We start from the raw sequence: 23283 nt of genomic DNA, 5'->3' as shown, positions 1-23283 counted from the left end.
GGTAGGCCGTGATGCAGCGACACATTGTGGCTAGGTGTGTGTGTGTGGGGGGGTCTTTTCGGCCTGTGATATGAACAAGAAAGGACTGGTGCTCAATATGTGTGCAGTGGCGTCAGCTGGTAAAAACAAATAAAGCCAAGGCCGCGGTGGAGAAACACAGCTCGATATGAACTCGCCGGGCAGGGGGGCCGGCTGTCAACAGGGAGAGAGGCCACGGCTTTATACTCATGCCGATGAGCCATTACCTCTCTGCTGATGCTTCCTACTGCCTGTGTGAGGGAAGAAGAGGCTGCCCTACCACTACGAAGCAGTCCTGCTGCAGACTAATGTGTCCCCTAAGTTTTGTTAAAGCTGGTTATTTACTCCTGCAGAGCAATTGCTTCAGCCTCAGGGCAGCAGAAGACTGCTATAAAAAATTAGGCATCTCTGTGAAGCACCGTCATGTACCAAGGGTGCGCTTGAGCTGGGGAAAAAAATTGAGCTACAGCTTTGAGACGCAGGAAAATATAGCAGATCATTCAAAGCAGATCATCAATATATTCAAAACAATAATATGGTATGTGAGAGCATGCCTACAACGATAGATTTACGTTTCATTAACTGAAATATACCTATTGGTTAGGGATTGGGAACTTTGACTCTCTCACGATTTGATTCCGATTTTTGGCTCAGCGATTTGATCCAGAATCGATTTTTGATTCAAAATGATTTGATTGACAATCATTTCTGCTTCAATTTATAGATGTGCCAAGAATTGTAATGATCTACTCTAGTCTGACTCGCTAATGCTAATTAGCAAGCTACTCGCGACACTTTTATCACTCAAAAGAACGGCTATTCATACAAAATGCTTCAGGAATGTATACAAAGAAACATCTTAACATTACTCACCGGCACATACTCTTCCTACGCTGCAAAAGAAAAAAAAGCTTTTATTGGAATAACTTGATCGTGACTTTTTCCTTCTACTCTCTAATGTGACTACAACTTAACAGTGTATCAGAACGCACGGAACCACACTGCCCCTAAGTGGCCAAATTGTGTACAACATAAACAGCGCTCTCAATAAAGGCACACACAAACAAGAGCAAGACAGTATACAATAATTTAAATAAAATCGATTTTGCGACATTTAAAATGGATTCCGAATCGTACTAAATAAGAATCGCGATTCTTATGAGAATAGATTTTTTGGCACACCCCTACTATTGGTGGTTTTAAGTCATGCAGATTTGGCTATTTGCCAGTAAGACTTTCAAGGAATGAAACGGACAACCATCTTAAAATATTCCAAAAACCTTTAGCAATCTTTATGAATACTACAAAACACTGCCACAATGCCCTTAACATTTGTGAAGACAATAAAAATGTGACTTTCAGTGTGTGGTGCTGGGTTGTTCTCAGAAATGGTGGTCTGCCTCGGGCTGCAGATGGTGACCCAGTTTGAGAGTCAATATTTTTTTCCCTTTAAAATCAATCACCAGATTTAACCGTTTCCAATATTGCATATGTAATGCTGAAATAAAATAAACAACATTACTGAGATTTGTGCTGTTTATGTGTGAATGTATTTTGGTTCTTGACATGCCGACACCCCCATGTAAACTAGAGCCCTTTATAGCCTTAAAATGCATCCGTTTCAAAAACAGTAGTTCCCAATACGCTGGCAGAATGAAATTACAACACAACACCATTTATTGACTTCCACGCTGTCGATAATGTGACAATACGTCAGCAGAAAACAATTCTGTTAGAGTCATTTCATTTTAAGTCCACAAGGTACCTGTGACGATTAATAAAATAAAAAGTGTAATATTGTCCGTTGGAATTACTGTAGAAACTAAAACCGGAAGTTTTATCACCATTCAGAAGTAATTTTCTACATATAATTGGTCATTTGTGCCATTTTTTCAACTGAATTATTATTGTATAACAAGGTTGTGAGGCTGTTCAAGTGTAAAAATAATTATTTTAAAAATAATTTGATACTTGAGTACTCAGTGTTAATCGATTAAATCCGGTCCTCAAGGGGGGACACAGGCTCAAAAGTACAAGTTGTGGGTGATCGTTTTTTGTGATCGGCATTCGGTACTAATCGACATACGCCGCCGCGCTCGCGTACTTTTCCACAGAAATCGACCAATCATGATCGGTGCCTGATCAATCGGCGCACCACAGTTTCTCACTTTTAGGGGAGTGTCAATTATTTGCACAAATTCACTACTCGTGGTCAGGCTCGGTCCCAGACAGTCCCCCGTATTTGCGGAACCCACTGTACAGCATTTTAGATTACAAATGTTTTAGCATCTGCCGAACTGAGCTCTTGTGTTTAAAAATGAGCATACGACCGTACATCTTCGAAATGTGGCATGTACGACTTTAGAAACAATGTCATCACAGCACAGCTTATCAAAATACCGCACATGCGGCAGCGTGAAGACGGGAGCACAGGCGCGGCGGGGGGAAAAAATGGATAGGTATGGAAATCTACTTGAAGGAAGGTCAGAGTGATTAAGCTGACATTAATGACAGGCCTAGTCTTCAAGTGTGAATGCTGAACGTAGCTCTCTCTAAACCCATTTGTCATTCGTCTTCCAACGCTCAAGCATCTGCTTTGAAGTCTCTACCACTAATGCTACACAGTGAGGTTAAACAGCTTAACGCTAAAGTCTGTTTCACTCCTCTCACGCTCTAATGTTCCCTGGTTATATATACTAGGGTTATTGCTCCTGGATTTCACATCTCAATTTGCCCCAGATGGTTGTGTTAAACTCCACTTCCTCGTTTTTCTTTGTTGCTACTGTCAAAGGGAAAGAGGGCCAGCCCAAAGGATGCCAGATTGTGACAGACACACGGCCCTCCCGTTCAGTCAAACAAGTAGTGGTAGTGGGAGCATACGTTTATATGAGGACTCGAGCCAGTGCTTTTACATGTAAAACGCAGCACTTAATCTGCAACACATTTGAAAGAGCTGCCAACATGAGACAAGTTGTGAAAGATGGAATAATGTACAACACAGAGTGCGGTACCCACAGTGAAGGGCGACTTTGAAGCCTTTTCGAGCCAGCTCAGCTTTGGAACGAAACCATACAGTCATTAGGATAAATAATACGAGATTGGAGGCGCTCAGACAGACTTACTCCCCACTACAATGAGATTACACTGAGACATGTGACATTAACAGTATCAGCAAACAAATATTTAAAGCATGAATGAATGAGAGACAGACAGCGATTTTCACAGCCAATTTGAGATTGGGAGGTTAGTGTGCATGTTGTGTGTGTGTGTGTGCGTGCGGATTGTGCTGGCAAACAGCACACAGAGCGGGCTGGCAGCCGAGGCACCCCGGCTCACAGGCTGCAAAGCAATTTCACTGTTTGGCAATACTGTTGTCTATGTGTGTGGATTAGAGCTGACACCAGAGCAACTGAGTCATGCTGAATGTAGTACCGCTTTTGTTTGTGATCTAAAAACCCCACCGCCTCTTAAATTCATGGAAGAGAAGAGCGGAAAGCGGGTCAAGGAATCCTAACACATCACTGAGGCATTATTTCGCCAAATGAGCACAGCGTTGCAGCATCACAAGAAACAACAGACGAAACAACAGACTGCTGGATTTGAGTGGCCATAAGGACAGACAACCGAGTGCAAGCTTTTACAAGTCAAACCAGAAACAATTTGTTTCAGAACAGATCTTTTCACAAACAGGAAAAGGTACATAGTGAACATAAACGCAAACTAGGGGTGGACCAATTATCAGCTAGGCCGATTATCAGTGTTGATATTTGGCATTTTGACGAATATCGGTATCTGCCTTTTTTTTTCTTCTTTTTTTTTTTAATCTGACGGCCAATAACAGATCCATTTAAAACTGTGTTGACCTCAGGGAACTATTTATTTAGCTTTTCAGTTAACTTTATGAGACATGCTGCTGACCTTAGGAACTCTGCATCTTTTGTTTTCGTTTGAAAGTACAACAGAGATACATGAAAAATTAACATTTCACTTATTTGGTGGAAATTTTAGGGGGAAAAATATTTACTGTAGAAAGCTATGATATTTACTTGCTTAAGTTTTCATTTAGTTTTTAAGACATACTTATGACCCTGGGAGCTCCCTGGAGATTTGTGTTAGAATTTTGAAAACATAGATGATGTCTAAGATTAAAAAAAAGAAAAATTAAATATCAACATTTTGCAAATCTTGTTCAATAAACATATGCTTTAAGGCATTTCAACAAAGTTAAGAGTTGGAATTTGTATTTTAATTTGTTTTTTACACCAATATTTTTCCTTTTTACTGAAATTGAATATCGGCTCCAAATATCGGTTTGACTCATTGGTATCGGACTCGGACCTGAAAAAAACAACATAACGGTCTATCTCTAAAGCAAACACACACAAAAAGTTATCATAAGTCAAACGAATCACACCCTATCGTCTATCAGAAACGACTCGCTCCCCCTGGCTGGTACCGCACTGGCCCAGGGTTCTTCACTGGGCCTGGCAGGAGAGACCCTGACCCGTCCTTTTCATGCCCGCCCACAGAAATGCCATCTGGCCGGTGTGAATGATTACCACAGCAACGGCCGGGTGACCTGCAGCCAGCAGGAACCAAGGTCACCCCACCTCAGAGCTTCACACTCTCCGTGCCCTCTTTTCATCAGCCTGCAGGTGAATTATTCATCCTAGACAACTCAGAGGCACAACTCCACTGCGCCAACACTTCATATACTCATAATAGTGTGTAATGAGAAAATAAATGTTGCGGTGTTAACTGCTGTTATAAATAGCCCCTACTGTCACACGATAAACGCAAGAATGGCATTTTGGGTCGCACAACTGCTGTAATGATTATTCATTCTCTGAAAGTGTAATCGCTTGCAGTTATGGGTGTCACTTGAAGCCACACTGTAAGTGTCAGCCATGTGGTGGCAAAATAATGTTAGACTAAAATTGAACAATGATCACCTGAGCCATCTTAAAACGACGTGTCTGGGGGAAAAATGCATCTTGTGAGTATAAAGAACTCATTGTTTACATGCAAGACAACAGCTCATCCATGAATATGACTTTAACAAACCTTATGAACATTATTGTGACAAGGGCAACAGCAAATGTCATTAGCAAAGTCACACTGAGAGTTTCTATGCATTGCACTAAAGCTTTTTAAAATGTTACTCATACTATCCAAACATGGACCACAATTTAAATTTGAAACTTTTCTGAATCAAAAGATGACATTCAATAGTGGAAAGTGAAAGTGCAAAATTCAGTGTTACATTTAATGTCACCCATTTTACCATTTGAAAAGTGATGAGCGCATATTGTAGATACTCCTTGCATCAGCCACATTTTCTTATTTGGCAACAATGAAATCATAAATATTTTTGTAAATCTGGACACAACTAGTTTTACCAGGGTGATTTTTTTTAAATCAATTTTATAAGGACATAATATACTGTGATTATTTTGCACTTTAAGTTACCACTTTCGCAGATATTTTGTGAAGTACACTTACACTAAGTGAAGAGAGAGCCAGATAACAGATACAGTAGAGATTAGTTTGAAGATTTCAGTCTTTCTGTTTACACTGTCAAACTGATATTAATTTAACAATATGCTTATTGTTGCAGTTATATTTTACAGTGATAAAACTGCTCAGCATCAAAACTGATATATGATTGAGGGGAGAAAGCGTGTCACAGTACCATGCAACATAGCTGACTACCGCTGAAACAACCTGCTTCAGTAATTGGTATTTAAATATATACAATGGGTGGGACTGAGCTTCTTTTTTTTTTTTTTATATATATAAGCATATTAGGTGCACAATGTAACGATATCAATACTAGACTTGCATAAAAAATTGCTTTTGCAAGAACTATGCTTATTTTTCAGACACTGTTGGAGAAGTAGGCCATTTGTTTATCAATGTTAATTATTGTGGTTGTAGTTTTACAATGCAGTGTTTCTAATTTTGGTTTCACCACATGAGACAACACATTTAACACATCTCTCAGTATGATGCAGTGCAGTTTCTGCAGACTACGCCAAGAATAACACACAATATAAAATAAATGAGCATTATTAGCATTGGCTGATGTAGTTTTCTACTGAATCTCATTAGATGGCTCACGTGCAAATGTAGATGTAGTTCCTGCATTGGATCTCATTATCATAAGATAAGGTCACACTTATTTTGCAGGCTGTAACGGTAGGTTGATGGCTGGGGGGCAGCTGGGAATGTCGCGACGAGGCTACCCGGTGCAATTGGACGAAAAAGCTCGTTGAATGTTTAGGACAATTTCTCGCTCGTGTTCGGTGAGAGAGCCAGCTACAACCGGATGACAGGGCAGTCCAGCGGCCAGGAGCTGCAATAACACTCGACACAACACGCACACACCAGATGTGATTGTTCCTGCTCGGTTGGCTTTGGCGAGGGGGCGGGCTGCCATGCTCCTGTCATTTGTCATGATGCACGACATCAGTCAGACGGCGGAGATGGTGCCCTTGCGCCGGCCGAGGCTGATTTACAAACATTAGCGGGGAATACAATTACACAGCCCCCACCGCCCCCCGTTCGAGTAGCCCTATATGCGGCTTCAGGGGAGAGGGTATTGAGAGGGAGGGGAGCGGAAACCACAGATGATTTCAACCAACATTGCTTTCTTAAAAAATATACAGCAAAAGAATAACAAAACCGCCTTGTAGTGTTGTTCACCAATTCAACTTTGCGGCTAACGGTGTGGTCAAGCTACAAGAAACGATAGGCTACTAGTATGTGTAATGTTAGTGTGCGATAAAACAAAGTGCTCACCTGCCACATTCCTCGCGCTAGCCGTTAAGACACATTTCTGTGCCAAAAAAAGTCCACCAGATCGTTTGGATGCTTCAAAGACGACGAGCTCGCTTGTTTGTTTGCTTACTTGCTTGCTTATCAATGAAGAACCCCAATGTCCAGTCCACTCGTTGCGACCAACGTGCTTCCGTCAAATGTAACACTAGCAAATACCTTCGTTTAAAAAAAAAAACTTGCACAAACTTGTCAGCTTGTAGACTGCAAACATCTAAAACGACATTTAATTTGGTTTGCAAGCTAAACACCGGTGCAGCCAGTAGCACCACGGCGTCCGTCGACACAAACCGCATAAAACACGAAGCTGTGTGAAAAGTTACCATGCAATACGAGCGACTCGACGGCGCATTAAAAGTTTCCGTGCATGTGAGCACCGCGGCGCGAGTGGCTCACGGTCGAGATTTTAGCCCAAAAAAGCAAAAATAACAGTGCTGTCCGCGGTGCTGATCCCAGATCGGTGTGGCTAGTGGAGGCTGTGCTGCTCCGCGGTCGCTCCGCGCTGATCAATGATTGAACCGAACAAAGGCAGAACACGGATCAATTTCTAATAAGTAGCGATGCAAAGCACGCCGCTTTCACTCTCACAGTCACCCAAAAAGACCCGAGACACTCCCGAGCACAACGGAACACTTGCCGCTGGAAAAATAAAGCGAAAATGAGGAGAATAGCACTAACCTGAAGCCGCCGTAGATCAAATTTCTTCCAATATTGAAACATCGATCCTACATCGGCGGCCATCTTGGGGGATATTGAGGAGATTTTTTTTCAGTGGCTGCAATAAATATGTGGGCTGGATTTCCCCCAGTTAAAGCGCATTTATAGGCAGGGATGCCACTTTGACAAAAACACACTTACAACACGGCTCCGCAGATATGTTTGTCATCACGTCTCATTCGAATGTTTGGTAGAAGTACAAAAAGAAGGAAAAAAGTAGGTTTGGCAACACCACTTTAAAAGTAAACGCCGACTGATTGGGTCCGAGCCTCCGTCCACAACATTAACTGGACAATTGCACTTGATTTTGCTTTGGCAAAGTTATCAATACTGACGTGAAACCCGTGGCTAATCGATGGCGCCTGAAAAAAAGGAGAGAAGGAGATGATGAGTAGATCAGTGCAGTTCAGGGAATTTAGCCAAGCCCACTTACTTGTTTCTCTAGGAGCTCACTATCAGGGAGTAGCCAATAAAATACAAAACTGGGCCGTTGTCTTAATAGCCTATATTTAGAGTAACACCCCCAAAAAGTTTTTACTTTACATATAAATTCAATTACACCTATTCTCCCCAATATTACACCCCTCCCACTAAACTGATACGTATATCATATTTTCAAGTAATCACCTGATGTGAGTTTTCATCCTTAAAATCATCTGATTCGAATATTATGTAAAATATAGCAGAGAATGTTTATTGCAAAAAATAAAAAAATAAAAATAAACTCAAACTCGTATCTCGAAAAGCTGTGATGAAATGCTTTGCTGTTTTATTGATCACTTATTTTATGTGTATTAATATTAATGGATAAAATGGTAGAAAACGGTGCTTGCATTTCTGATTATGTTGTTTTATGAGCATAGCCGTAGCGTTGTGTCAAATGATTCAAGTACAGGGAGGGATGTTCTTCCTTCAAGTAAAATATTGCTTTGGACATGCGCCGCACAAATCGGGTGATAGGTGCTCCCCCTGCTGATACTACAGGGTTAAAGGCAAGGCAATTGCCATTACTTTCATAATAACTTCAAGAGACCATAGTAAAGTTAGTTTTATTGATTTACACTTCCTGCCCGTGTTCTGATCACTATAACCTCACAGTTAACCCTCGGCTTGATATTCCATTTGAAAATAATGTCCCCATATTTTAGTACCTCGGGCTCGGGGTACATTCTGCTACAGACAACGCCTAGGGCAAAAGAGAGAGGAAATTATTACATGTTATTATTATTATTATTTTTTTAATTTTATTTATATGTTTTTGTTTATGACTCTGTGGGTGAATCTAGACTATATTATTTAAAACAAAGAAGGAAATGATGCGTCTGGGATGTTATACACTATAAATGACTGTCAGCAATTTGTCAAAGAAGACTAGAATTATATATGCTCACAGTACAGTAGTGTGTTTGGGTTCTCCTGCATGGAAACAGCTGTCATTCAGAATTAAGGATTAATATTAATTGTCTTATTCAGAAAATGACAATAAACAATTAGTGTAAGCAGAAACACGCATGGTGTTTTCTTGTGAATATATAGAAACATTTAGCAAAACATGAGTTCATCAGAGGAGTGAAGGGTTCAAGTCAGATGAGAGTGAAGCACACAAGAACACACCATTCTATGACATTCCGTACTGTCTTGTCTCATTTGACTCCTCTCGCTGTCTCTGTTTGGAACGTACCAAAAACACCCTCTTCAGCAAAGGCTGTTGTCAACAACATGGACACACACGCTTCTTAGGAACATTCTGTTCTGAAGTGGAGCATAGAGCAAATTCAAGTTCTGCTGCATCTCTTTGTAGAGAACATAACACCACATTCAGCATCATGACATTTTTCCAACCTCTTCCACCATTAATAAAAAGCACTGAAGCCACACATCATTGTTGTATTGTTCTATTGTAATCTGCAAAAACTTGAAGTTTTCTGTTGTCTGCTAGGACCCCACGGTATGATTTCAATCATTGATGATAACTCTGGTTTTACTTGCATGGAAAAAAAATTATTTATTTATTTATTTATTTATTTATTTATTTATTTATCTATTTATCTATCTATCTATCTATTTATCTATCTATCTATCTATCTATATCTATCTATCTATCTATCTATCTATCTATCTATCTATCTATCTATCTATCTATCTATCTATCTATCTATCTATCTATCTATCTATTTATTTATTTATTTATTTATTTATTTATTTATTTATTTATTTATTTGTGCTATACAAAACAAACAAGCTATACATTGACATGAACTTCGTTTTTGTAAATGTTTGTCGATGTCTGTTCCAGAGAAGTAATTGCCGCTTGTCTACCCTGTAGTACTCTTTATGACATGTTGAGGAAAAAAATGTAACTCTCTACCTCTCACAGATTTGTTCAAATAATGTCTACCTATACAATTATATCCACATAATTTAATGCAACATGATATTTAACAAAAGTAAGAACATTTAAAAATACAGCATTTATTTCATCCCTAATTAAGGAATGATGTAGAAAACGTGTGTAGTTTTGAGCTCTTTTTCAGCTGGTGTTGAATACTGTTGGCTGGCGCCATCTTGTGAACACTATGGGTAAATGTATTCATTTGCAAATTACACTGGCACACTTTTGAATGTTCATGTACAAACCCAATTCCCCAAAAGTTGGGACACCATACAAATTGTGAATAAAAACTGAATGCAATTATTTGGAAGTGCCAACTTTCAGTATTTTGTTCAGAATAAAACATAGATGACAGGTCAAAAGTTTAAACTGAGAAAATGTATCATTTTAAGGGAAAAATATATTGATTGAAAATGTCATGGTGCCAACAAATCTCAAAAAAGTTGGGACAGGTAGCAATAAGAGGCTGGAAAAGTCAATTGCACTTACACAATTACACAAAAAAAACAGCTGGAAGACCAGTTACCACTAATGAGGTCCAACAACAACAACAACAAATGGAGACCTCTTCATTATTTCTAATATTCATTACACACTAAAACTTGGTTGTAAGAGTCTTGAGAAAATTGGATAAAAACAAAGTTTGGTATAGGTCTTATTGTAGTATCGAGACTCCGGTCAATATACAGTATAAAATGTAACGTGTAATATAATAATGTAATGTGTGTTGCCTTCTAAAGACCTTGTCCATTTAACAACATTTGTGAAAACACATGATTGTTGCATCAGATCAACAGGTTTTTTTTTTCCGTAAGCCTTCTTAATTGAGTCTGTATATTCAGTCAATTGAATTTAGTTTACTTCATGAGCCTCTTTCTACACACTGGGAAGAGTGCTTATATGTGTCATGCGCTATTGTAAGGGTATCTTTAGTATTTGAATGATATGATAGGAAGTGTAGCCTTGCCCCTTGTCCACCGGTAAGTGGTGAAATATTGTGAGTGAATGCTGCCTTTTAATGTCATTACATTTCACCTTGTTTATAGTTATGTACAGAGCTGGGTAGAAAAATACACTTGTCCGTCCATAAAAAACACACCAAACAGTGACTCTAATCCACATAAAACAGCAGCTCTTGAGGAGCCTGTGGCTCCAAATGATTTCATTGCCTTGCTCTTATTTTGAAGTTCTGTGTCAGTCCTGTAAATAGCTCAACACAATCTTTGTCTTTGAGGGATTTCTGACCAAGCTGAGTTCAATGTGACATCTGCCATTCCTTAGGAAAGTGATTCTCAACCGGTGTGCCATGAGAGATCATTAGGTGTGCTGCAGGAAATTAGCCAATGTCAACTATTTTGACCAAATTATTTTCTAGGCGGGAAAAAAAGTTTCTGTTAATTTATCTATCATGTAAAGTAACAAGCAAAACAATCAAATGTTCTTCTACTAAATGACAGAAGGTACATAATTAAACTGTAATCCACGTTTTATGAGTCGTTTTGCGAAGTGGTGCACTGTGAGATTTGTCTAATGTAAAATATGTGCCTTCCCATGTAGTCTGAATATTTGCTAAATAAAATGACAGTTTTTGTAATCCATCCTTACCTCATGAAATACTTGTTTGTTACAACGTATTGCAACAATGCAGATAGAGAAGTAAGTTTGTAAATTCATGTGATGTCTCTGCAGGCACAGGAGAAAACCTGTGTTCTCCACATTGGACACTTAATTTTAAGGAGACCAAAGAGTAGGCATGAATAAAATGTATTAATTGTACATTGTCCACATTAAAAACTTTAACGGACTGTTAACCTTTGCAGCCTTTCACTATCCTGGTAAAACACTGTTTCGATTACATGAATTACTTTCCTGACTGAAACCTTTGGAAATTGATTGATTGATTGATTCAATCATTCATTGATAGACAAACAATATATATATATACATTGACACAACTGCTGCCAAAGGGATGAAAACACAATAAAGCCATTGGCTTATTTCCATCGTGGTCCCTTGACCACATACTGTAACTCATGTGTTGAGTTATTTCGAAGGCAAGGCTGCTAAACCTTGAACAAAAGATTTGTTCTTTGTGTATTAAAACATTTTGTGTGTTTTGGACAACTCAAACAGCCAGGTGATTGGAAATCCAGAAATTGTGACTACATTTGGACTTATTTGGTCAACACTATAATATATATTTGGCTAGTAACAATGGTCTACACCTGAAAAAAAACTGTAGCCAAAAATTGGGTAAACTTATAATTTACTGTAATGACCACAGCAAATGTTCAGCCTTTGAACCCAATCAATACACTTGATGAGGTGACAGTTTGAAATATTGAAAGTAAATAATTCATGTTCTAAGTAAAAAACGCCTACGCTTAATGTTGCTGCTTAATATGTAACAGGAATAGAGAAAATATTGATAGAAAACAAAAATATTTATTTGACAACAGCTTCATTTTTTAAGATACAATTATTGGTCAAACGTACACTGCAGCGATTTTGTAGTGTTCCATAACATCAATGTAGCAACTTTATTGAACATTTTAGAATAAGTACAGTTTAAATATCACATTTAGCATGTTTGTTGTTTCACTAATCATATTCTTAAACACAATGATAAAAAATTTCACATACTGACTCTATGTTCTCAGTAAAATTTAAATAAAAAACTATATTTTTCTCCTCTGATAAACGGCATTTACGGGCTGTGGTTAACGCAATGAGCACAATAGAATTGTTTAAGTGTTGGAAGGTCACAAGGTCACAAGTTCACAACCAGAAAAATATGAAACAAAAATGGAGGCTACTTAGTGAAAGATGTTATCTTTTTAGCAAAATGACCTTTGTCTATAGAAAAATACAAAATCTATAACATCAATTTCACTAAAATTGTCATAAAACTATTATTTAAGATCTCTCTGTCAACTGTTTGTGTTATTCTAAACTTGAGTAAATCCTAATATGATTGACATATTATGTAAGAAGCAGTGGTCCATCATTGCATAATCGCGTCCTTTTTTATGGCCTCCATTCCAGTAGGGGGCAGCAGCAAGGTTGATTCCCGAAAGCCGCAGTCTAGTGTCTGCCGACCCAAGTGCGAGTTTCTCAAGCCAAGGTGCGGCAGTGAAAAACAGTGAAGGGATCTTTGTGTAATCGAATGACCGTACACATTATTCCACCTTTCCGAGTACAGTAAAATCTAATATTTAGATGTAGACTTGTTTTTTTTTTTTTCCGGATACGCACATCGGTAATGTATTAGGTTGTTCGAGGGCATCCGAGTGGCTACATCGAAACAGGCTCCAACCTACATATTTGCCCTGCACCGGAAAACACACAGAAGCTAACGTTTGGGTGCTAATGCTAGAAGAGCTAGCATTTACCACTGAGACCTACATTCGACTTCGTTGATATTTTAACAGCAACACTACGATGGCTGATGTCGACAAACTCAACATAGACAGCATAATTCAACGTCTCTTAGAAGGTAAGACAATTTCATCCCAAATGTTGTTAACCTGCTTGAAAATGGTAGCGCACATTCGGCTGTTTCTCAACACTTTTAGGAGTCTTCCAAAACGAGCCGATTTGATTTGCGACGTTCAAATATAAACTGCCACACACTTTTTTTTCTAACTTTCGATGCGTCTGTTTTGTACAGTACGCGCGTCACATGACGTTTGTGGTATATTTTGTGTTTACCAGTGAGAGGTGCTAAACCTGGTAAGAATGTCCAACTGCAGGAGAATGAGATTCGTGGATTGTGCCTGAAATCCAGGGAAATATTCCTGAGTCAACCCATTCTTCTTGAGCTTGAGGCACCTCTCAAGATCTGCGGTAAGATGTGCAAATATATTTGTTTCAACATGTTGTTTATGACTAATATTAACTCCAGCCCAATATTAATCACTCTTCGTTTCTATGTCAGGTGACATCCACGGGCAATACTATGATTTGCTGAGGCTGTTTGAGTATGGGGGCTTCCCCCCAGAAAGCAACTACCTATTTTTGGGAGACTATGTGGACAGGGGGAAGCAGTCTCTGGAAACAATCTGTCTTCTGCTTGCCTACAAAATCAAATACCCCGAGAACTTCTTCCTGTTGAGGGGGAACCACGAGTGTGCTTCAATCAACAGAATATATGGCTTTTATGATGAGTGTGAGTCATCTTGTATATGTTTGGTCTTTCCTCAATGTGGAATGTCATGCTCATAGATGTTTGCCTTCTGATTTACTGCTATAACTTAATTTAATTTGCTTGTTTTTTGGTTCATGTTGTAGGTAAAAGAAGGTACAACATCAAGCTCTGGAAGACTTTCACAGATTGTTTTAACTGCCTCCCAATTGCCGCCATTGTTGATGAGAAGATATTTTGCTGTCATGGAGGTGAGCTTTTGTTGTCCGGGCCAAAAGGAAATATTCAAAGAGCAGACTAGGATCAAAAACTAAACATCAAAAAATGACCATATTGTGACATTTAGGTGGCAAAGATAATGTGTTCATTTGCAAATACTGGTACTTTTTTGGGGTGGGTTGGGAGCACTCCAACTCCATGTCAGACACGTGCGCGCAAATAGCACAATTATCAACAAAATGTTATTTGTAAACATATTGTAAAACACAATACTTCTCTGAGTGATTAAGTTATATTAGTATAAATGCACCTGGTCTGTGATGGTCTCAGAGGCAGGTCCGGGATAAAGTTGTGGAAAAGTTTAAAGCAGGATTGGGATATAAAAAGATTTCACAAGCTTTAAAGATCTCCCAGAGCACTGTTCGGTCAATTATATTGAAATGGAGAGAATATGTAACATATTTGCACATCTTTTTTTTTTGTGTGTGTTTTATTTGGGGGGGAATCGATAAATTGATTATTGAAAAAAAAAATGTTTTACCCAAATTTAGAAAATACTAATTAGTAAACTTGTACACTGCAAAATTTGTATGAAAATGTATTTATTTATCTGAAAATTCAGGCTTATAACTGAGCCACTGCATTTAACAAACAGGTTGCAGTCTGTTTCATGTTTGAACAGCACTGAAATAAAATATTAAGGCTTACTCTTCCATTAATATAACATTCTTCCATGCTCAATGTGTGAATCCTAACCCTAAGTAAGACGTTTTGTTTAATATTCCCATAAAAAATTGATGTTCAGAAATTGATTCGGCCGCATATCGAATTGATTCGAGAATTGCCCGCTGTAATATCGCGATATATTGCGACTCGGTTTTTTCTAACACACCTCGTCGTGAGTAGTTGACTATTGATGCAAAGTTCACATAATGCATACTCAAACATTTGTTTATTGTGTTCAAGCCTTCCGTATAGGAAGGATTTAACCTGACGTGCAAAGAATGCACAATGTTGTAAAATGTCTTGATTGATTTAAGTGGATAAATTTGTATTGGCCGGGTTAAGGAAGTGCTTTCAGTTACATGGTGGCCCAACAGCCACTTCCGCCTTCTTTCTTTGTATTTGTGCGACCTGTAGGTTTGAGGCGGTTGTTTTCCCGCCCAGTTTACCAGTACTTAGAACCGATATCGTGTCATTTTTGCTGGCTGAATTTGAAAGTGGACTAGTTGCCAGTCAATCACAGGGATAAATTGGCTTCTTCATTAATTTCAAAGTTTCAAAATAGTTTTTAAAATTGCCGTGACGTGTTCACAAGAAAGCTGTATTTTCTTTGGAAAATCTAAATCTCTTGAATTTGCTGTAACAAATTCTTACAATTTGGTTTTAAAACCAACATACTAAATAGTTACTTTGACGTCAGTCTTTTTCATTTGTCCTTGACTGAGCACTGTACAGTTTGTCAATTGAAGTTGAGCGAATATCACTCGTATCGCAATGTTTATTTGTACTTGTCTGCTCTTTTTGTACAGGACTTTCTCCTGACCTGCAGTCCATGGAGCAGATCAGACGCATCATGCGCCCCACTGACGTCCCCGATCAGGGCCTACTCTGTGACTTGCTCTGGTCTGATCCGGACAAGGATGTGTTAGGTTGGGGGGAGAATGACCGAGGTGTATCATTTACCTTTGGCTCAGAGGTGGTGGCCAAGTTTCTGCATAAGCATGACCTGGATCTGATCTGTCGTGCCCATCAGGTAATTTTTTGGACCATACAAATAATATGACTAAGACTGTTTACATTTCCTGGAGATGAGAATTCCGTGTTATATCACCTGGTAACTACAACCCTTCATATGCTTCAATGTTGTGTCTATAGGCATTCACTAGTATAGATTTGAAAGTGCTTTGCATAGTGTGTAGAACTCTGAATAGTTTGCAATTTCTGTCTGTCTTTGCTGCAGGTTGTTGAGGATGGCTATGAGTTTTTTGCCAAAAGGCAGCTTGTCACTCTGTTCTCTGCACCAAATTATTGTGGGGAGTTTGACAATGCTGGCGCAATGATGAGTGTGGATGAGACCCTCATGTGTTCTTTTCAGGTAAGGTTCTTCGGCATTTTGTTTATTTATTTTTGGTTAGCCAAGTTTGTTAACAAATACCATATGTGCAGTGGTACCTTGACTTATGAGTGTCTCAATGTATGAGTTTTTCAAGTTAGGGCCTTCACTTGGTTGATTCATTTGGGTGGGCTGGAGCGTATGAAGGGAATTTCAATTGATATCAGTGGTGAACACTGATTTGATATACCAATAAATTGAGCGACGAGCTATGTCTTGGAATGAATGAAACTCATATGTCAAGGTACCACTTAAGATATTGAACATATGACATGGTAGCTCAGCATTTTATAGGCCGAGCGCACTCTGTAGTTGATCTCTCTGAAGTCAGATGATTATTCATCATTAATTATGTCAGTCATACTGATTGCTTAATCTACGAATGTACATCAGGTAATGATTTAAGTTACAGGGCTCTTTTAACTGACGTACCATGCGGTATTTAATTTGCCCTCTTACTTTTTTTTTTATATGCAACTTGTAGATTTTGAAACCAGCTGAGAAGAAGAAGCCCAATGGCAGCCGCCCGGTCACTCCTCCTCGCAATATGGTCACCAAGCAAGCAAAGAAATAGAGTGTGGGTTGAGCGTGGGACAGTCGCTTTTGTCACCACGTCCTTTGTCCTTTGCATTTGAGGGATTGGTTGACCTTAATGTTGCCAGTACTGTAAAGATGTCCACTTGCACCTTTTGAAAGCAAAATATGTTGTTTTGTCCACAGGGGTAAATTGATATGTCACCATAAAGACCTCAGGTGTTTTGCACTCCATTTTGCAGCTACTCTTTGCCACATATGACTGTTCAACCATATAAATCGTAACAATAATGCTACTTATGCACAGGAATGCCTTGTTTATAGCTGTGCACAATTTCAGTAGTTTTTTTCTTTTTGTCATGTCATGTTTTTTTCCATTCCTTCCCAGTAATGGAGATTAATGACCACATACAATAGAGACAGTCACAAATACCACTTAACTGTTCAATACTAAGTTTATTTAAAGTCAGTGTCTTGGAACATTGACTCATGGTATCGCCTCTTCACATTTTTATTCAAGTCTTGTGCTCATTGACATGACTAAACAAGCTCTCTTATCATGTCTAAATCTTTCTAATAAACTTTGGGTGTATTTAAGAGGGCTATTATTATTATTATTATTTTAATGCATCTGCTTTCTAGTGTTGTTACTGTCACGTTGCAAAATGCAATACAACAGCAGACAAGTGCCACGAACACCATGTGGAGCAGTTCAAAATCAATATTTAATAAACATTTTAAAACTTTATATTCAACAGAGATACTGATTATTAAAGGTTAATATGTGTTTTTTTGCTAGTTAAACTAGGCTTATTCTGACCAACCAGTCAGAGGATGGTAACATGGAATTTAAGGAGGAATTTGAAATCTTATTGGTTAAGAAAACAGTGCCATTAATAATAATGTATAATTTAGGTTACATCATCTTGCGCTACTGATTCTGAAGGCCCTGGGCAGATTAGATTGCCATGGCAACACATAAATGCTGAACTTTGATTGTTCAAAACAAACATCCACAACAGTACTGAAGCAATCCAGTCAAGAGAAACTCAATGAAATGAGAATAGATATTTGGGATTGAATACAATTTCAAGAAACAAATATTAGAATTCAGATTGTAAATGGAATTTAGTGCTTCTGATCAGGTTTAGGCCAGTAGAGTCCTTGCTTGCCCTGATCTTCTGAACTGATAAAACAGCAATCAGAACCGACACTTCAGGCGGAATCAGAACAGGCCTATGGAGTGTGGATTCTAAGAATTGCGCAATAAACGGCTATTAAAGGTACAACTGGTGAATGTACACAATCACCAGAAGAAATTAATCAAATTTTTTATAATTATTATCACAACTTATACTCAGAAACTAATAAACCTAACCCAGAGCATATTGAGGCATTCCTCAGTAGCTTAAGTATACCTCAGGTAACTACTGAATATAAAGATATGTTAGATGCACCACTTACTATAAACGAGTTGTACAGTGCTCTAGATAGTATGCCAAATGGCAAAGCACCCGGCCCGGATGGTTATCCGGCTATATTTCTAAAGCACTTCTGGTCAATGCTTGCTCCACTATTCTTAAGAGTAGTAACAGAAATTAAAACTAATGGTCACATACGCCCACACATGAATACAGCAGCAATTAAACTTTTATTAAAGCCAGAAAAAGACCCCACCCTTCCATCAAGTTACCGTCCGATTTCACTAATTAACACTGATATTAAAATTATCACTAAGGCTTTTACATCTAGATTAGAAACAGTAATCCCGACAATCATTCATAGCGACCAAACAGGCTTTATTAAAGAGCGTCACTCTACTAATAATATTAGAAGGCTCTTTAACCTTATTAGTATGTCACAGCGGCATGATAAAAAGGCAGTTATTATATCATTGGATGCAGAAAAAGCTTTTGATAAAGTTAACTGGTCCTTCCTCTTTGCGGTTTTAAATAAATTTGGCTTTGGGAAGTCATTTATTCACTGGGTGTCAGTATTATATGATTCTCCTAAAGCTACTGTTACTACTAATGGGATTATATCTAAGAGTTTTACTCTACAGAGAGGCACAAGACAGGGATGCCCACTGTCGCCTTTATTATTTGCAATATTTATTGAACCGCTTGCATTAGCCATACGCCAGGAAAGAATGATTCAAGGAATTCACTCTGGGGTAACAGAACATAAAATTAATCTATATGCCGATGATATTTTACTTTATTTAGAAAAGCCTGCTATTTCATTAGGGGAAGTATTTAACTTAATAACTAAATTCTCACAGTTATCAGACTATTCTATTAACTGGACAAAATCAACACTTCTACCTATTACAGAAAATTCATGGAACCCTGCAAGCCAGGACCCATACTACTCATTTCCTATAGGTAATTTAAAATACGTAGGCATAAAAATCTCACCTAAATTAACTGATTTAGTTCATTTAAATTTCACTCCACTTCTGGATAGCATTTATAGTGACTTGGAGCGCTGGAATAATCTTCCTATTTCTCTAATAGGACGAATAGCCACTATTAAAATGAAAGTTTTACCCAAAATAAACTATTTTTTCTCAATGATTCCATTTAAACCTACGGCTAACTGGTTCCAGTTGTTGGACTCAGCCGTTACAAAATTTTACTGGAAAAAAAAAAAAGCAAAGATTAGTCTATCTACTCTTCAGAAAAATAAATCCAAAGGAGGTCTAGAGGCACCAAATTTTATGCACTATTATATAGCCAACCAGCTACAATATATTATTTTATGGGCACAACCCAATAGAGATACTAACTGTTGGCTGGAACTAGAACAGAAGGATTGTAATAACCTCAGACTCCTAGATTTACTCTTTATTACAACATCGATTAAGCGCCATAACTGCTTTAAAAATCCAATGATTTCCGCCACCCTGACTGCCTGGTGGAAGGCACTAGAAATGACAAAAGCCAAAGTGGAGCCCAGCGGGCTTTCTCCCCTATGGCATAACCCCGACTTTCAAATTAACAACCAATCGTTTTATTTGAATGTGTGGGAGCAGAAAGGAATTACACATCTCCACCATCTCTTCTCAGATAATATGTTTATATCATATACATCCTTGCTCCAAAAATATAAAATAAAAAACGGAAACTTTTTACATTATTTGCAAGTTAAAAGTATGATAAAGAAACAAATTCCAACACTCCAGGGTACGCTCCAACCGCCTGTTTTAGCTAAAGATATTACCAAGCTTTCTCCGACAACAACAAAAAAACTCTCAAAAATATATAAGTTACTTTCATATACTGATAAAACGTCTTTACCCATCTCAAAATGGGAAACAGACTTGTCTATAGCTCCGGAATCTGTCTTTTGGATTCAAGTTTGTGAAAATGTTTTTAAAATGACAAAACACACAAATTTACAACTTATCCAATATAAAATTATTCACAGAACATACATTACTCAATATATGATGAAGAAAATGGGACTCTCAGACTCCGACATTTGTCTCCAGTGTTTACAAAACACTACAGACACTTATTTTCATGCTTTATGGTTATGTACTCCGGTTATGTGTTTCTGGACTAAAGTCTTAGAAAAACTTTCCGCTGTCTTGGACTGTAGGATACCGTTCTCTCCAAACTTGTGTTTGCTAGGTGACTTAACAACAATTGACTTACCACATAAACAATTTCAATCTATACTTGTAGCCCTTACTATCGCAAAAAAAAACAATTCTTGTTAACTGGAAAAATAAACAAACTTTGAATATCGACCAATGGTCTAACCTCCTCATAAATCATATTTTAATGGAAAAAATATCTGCCTCAAATAAAAACCAAATGTCAAAATTTAAAGAAACATGGTCTACGTATATAGAATTTTTTAACCTAAACTTGGATTTTAATTCTGCCTGTTAGCGAGAGCCACAGCAGCGTTATAACTGGCATTGATGTTTCTGTATTAGGCAATTTGTAACTAATGGTTGTGTTTCCATAGTCAGGAACCCGGCTGCTGCCAGCGGGATCGAGCGGATTCACCTCCGATGGGCACCAGGGGTTGATATTCGGATTCACGGCATGCCAGTGGGTTAATTCTGTGGGTGCTGTCCCCCCTGGCGGGGAGTGGGCGGGTCTGCCCCTCTGTTGGCTGCTGGGTGGCGGCTGCGTCTTGGCCGTTCCCTGGGTCTCTTGGGGGGTGCTGCGTTGCGGGGCTTTCCCTGGTGTCGGGGGCGGCGCCGTTCCGGCGCGGTCCGTCGCTCTGGGCCCGGCGACGCGGTTCGGGGCCTGTGGGCCGCCGGGGTGCCCGGTGGTTCCCTCTCCCCTCCCCCTTCCTCCCCCTTGCTGCCTCTCCCTCCTCGCCTCTCCCCGCCCGTCCTCCGCCTCCCTGTCCCCTCTCCCTCGTCGCCCTTCCTCCTCCTCTCCCCCTCTCCTTGCGTCCCTGCCGCTGCCCCCTGCCCTTCTTGTCGTCCCCTTCCCTCCTCCCTTCCCCTTCCCCGGTACGCCTTCCTTCCCCTCCCCTGGGCCGGGGGCTCCATCCATGGCCCGGGTCTCGGTGCTATGGGGGCCGGCGGGGGTGGCTGGGGTTTGGTGTCGTGCCCGCCCCGCTCCGGTGGGCGTCCTGACACCTCGGGCGGGACCCAGTATCCGGGGGGCGAGCCCTATCGCCCCGCCGGACGGGTCCCATATGCCCGCCGGGGTCCTGGTGGGGTGGGTGGGGGCTTGGTGGGCCGGTGCGCCTCCTGCCCCCGCCCGGTTGGGGGGGGCCCCGCTGGTCACACCTCTTAACTCACTACACTAGGTTTGCACAATACACTTTTATAGACATATAGGGCACATAACACACTTTGGGGGGTGGGGTAGGGTGGAAACACCGTCTTCACCCTACAACTCCCCTCCAATTTTAATACACCACACAACTTGTGGGTGGGGGGGGGGGCTTGTGGGGGTGCCATCGGTTGGGGGCCGCAGTATAGAGCAGTGCTGCGGTCCCCTGTCCGTGTCGCCACCCCCCCCCCCCCCCCGCCCTATCTATTTTTTTTTAATGCACCACATACACTCAGCAACATGCTTGGGTGGCGGGTGGATCGGAGCGTGGGAATATCATTTCCATCGGCTCCGGTTCACCTGCTCCTAATTTTAATGCACCACACACACACACTTGTATATACACTGGGTGGGGTCACATTCACGGTTTAGGGGTAGAGTTCGCCAGTCCGCGAGCTGGCGGACTCAGTAACAGGGGTTAATTTTCACAAAGAACGCTGGGGTGACGACCGGGGCCTTCCCCCGCTGGGCCTGGGGTTCGGGGGTGTCGGCCGCCCTCCGGTGCCCCCATCTCCCCCTTCTGCCCCCGGTGTTCCGTCCTCCCACACGGCGGGGGGTGGGGTGGGCGCGGCTGCCCTCTCCGCTCCGCTGCCCGGCCCCTCTTCGGCGCCGGTGCCTGGGTGCGGGTGGTCCCCGGGGGCTGGGGGTCGGGGGTTGGGGGGCTGCCGGTTGGTCGGGGTGGGGTCGGGGGGGGGGGGGCGGCTTTGTTGGGGGGGGGGGGCGGTGGTGGGGGTTGCGGGGTGGGGGGGTGCTGGGGGTGGGGGGTGTCTGGGGGATTGGGGGCATGGGGGCGGCTGGGTTGGGGTGGGTGGCGGGGGTGGATGGGGGGCGGGGGGTTGTGGGGGGGGGCGGGGGTTGGGGGCCGGTGGGGTGCCTGGTGGGCCTGCAGTGCCCCGTCCTGCTGCGTTGGGCCGGGGGCGCGGGCCGGGTTGGGGCGGGGGGCGCTCCTGCTCCTGGGTTTGCTCTCCGGCCGGTGGCCCTGGTGGGGCCCGGGGGTCGTCCTTTGGCGCTGCCGCGGCCTGGGGGGCCCTGAGGTGTTGCGCTTGCTCTGTTCCGGCGGGGGTCGACGGCTCCCCTCTTTGGTGGAGATTTTCATGCATGCCAGATCCACCACACCAGCATCTACCGAAACTCAGACACAATCTGTTTCCTCCTCAGGTTATTGAATCGGTGGAGGCTGGTGTCTCGGATCTCACGCGGCTTCGTCTGTCCTTCCTTCCTTTTCTCGGTCTCTCCGTTGGTCTCTTGAGGCCTCCCTGATTTTATGTTTTTTGGATTTGTTGGGGTCTGGATGTTTCTTGGGCTGGGGAGGAGTTCTGGTGGGGGGTGTCTGGTCGGTGCTGGATTTCACCTTCCTTGGTTTTCTTCGGTCCCCTCGGGTCTCCTGGTGTTCGATTTAGGTGAACGGTATGAGATTTTTTTTTTTTCTAATAGGTTTTCTGGTGAGCTAACAAACACACGCACGCACGCACGCACGCACGCACACACACACACATACTCA

At 40.9% G+C, this 23283-nt stretch overlaps 2 protein-coding genes across 4 annotated transcripts in view; one reads left to right on the top strand and one right to left on the bottom strand.

Annotated features, from left to right (window-relative positions):
- The window catches only part of cux2b (cut-like homeobox 2b), a 120246-nt gene extending 112289 nt beyond the window's left edge, over positions 1-7957 (bottom strand). Inside the window, exon 1 of one of the 2 annotated variants that reach the window (XM_086076562.1) lies at positions 7534-7957. In XM_086076562.1, the coding sequence (XP_085932688.1) occupies positions 7534-7596 (63 nt within the window). In that variant the 5' untranslated portion in view covers positions 7597-7957. Of the gene's footprint in view, positions 1-6819; positions 7393-7533 lie in introns of those variants that run through there. The other variant, XM_086076564.1, reaches the window with a different exon arrangement.
- A 5084-nt stretch (positions 7958-13041) lies between these two features.
- Positions 13042-21055, top strand: LOC147174233 (serine/threonine-protein phosphatase PP1-gamma catalytic subunit A). 2 transcript variants are annotated; one of them, XM_086075884.1, is made up of 8 exons: positions 13042-13460; positions 13679-13810; positions 13902-14132; positions 14255-14359; positions 15860-16083; positions 16291-16425; positions 16928-17020; positions 20960-21055. In XM_086075884.1, exons 1-7 carry the CDS (start codon positions 13406-13408, stop codon positions 17015-17017), a joined length of 972 nt encoding a protein of 323 aa, XP_085932010.1. In that variant the 5' UTR covers positions 13042-13405; the 3' UTR covers positions 17018-17020; positions 20960-21055. The 2 variants fall into 2 exon arrangements, with proteins under 2 accessions (XP_085932010.1, XP_085932009.1); XM_086075883.1 differs by lacking the exon at positions 20960-21055 and having other exon boundaries at positions 13043-13460; positions 16928-17574.
- The last annotated feature ends 2228 nt before the right edge of the window (positions 21056-23283 follow it).

This window comes from Leptonotus elevatus, chromosome 5, assembly GCF_054856555.1.
Source record: "Leptonotus elevatus isolate MCC_2025b chromosome 5, RoL_Lele_1.0, whole genome shotgun sequence".
In the NCBI taxonomy this organism is placed as follows: Eukaryota; Metazoa; Chordata; class Actinopteri; order Syngnathiformes; family Syngnathidae; genus Leptonotus; species Leptonotus elevatus.
Note: the sequence above shows the minus strand (reverse complement) of the source record. Positions and strands in the feature narration are given on the sequence as shown.

Excerpts from the sequence above, each read along its gene's own strand:
- LOC147174233 (XM_086075884.1), top strand. The coding sequence starts at position 13,406 with ATGGCTGATGTCGACAAACTCAACATAGACAGCATAATTCAACGTCTC. Across the intron at positions 14,133-14,254 it reads ATATGGCTTTTATGATGAGT|GTAAAAGAAGGTACAACATC; the intron begins GTGAGTCATCTT and ends TTCATGTTGTAG. Across the intron at positions 16,426-16,927 it reads CCCTCATGTGTTCTTTTCAG|ATTTTGAAACCAGCTGAGAA; the intron begins GTAAGGTTCTTC and ends TGCAACTTGTAG.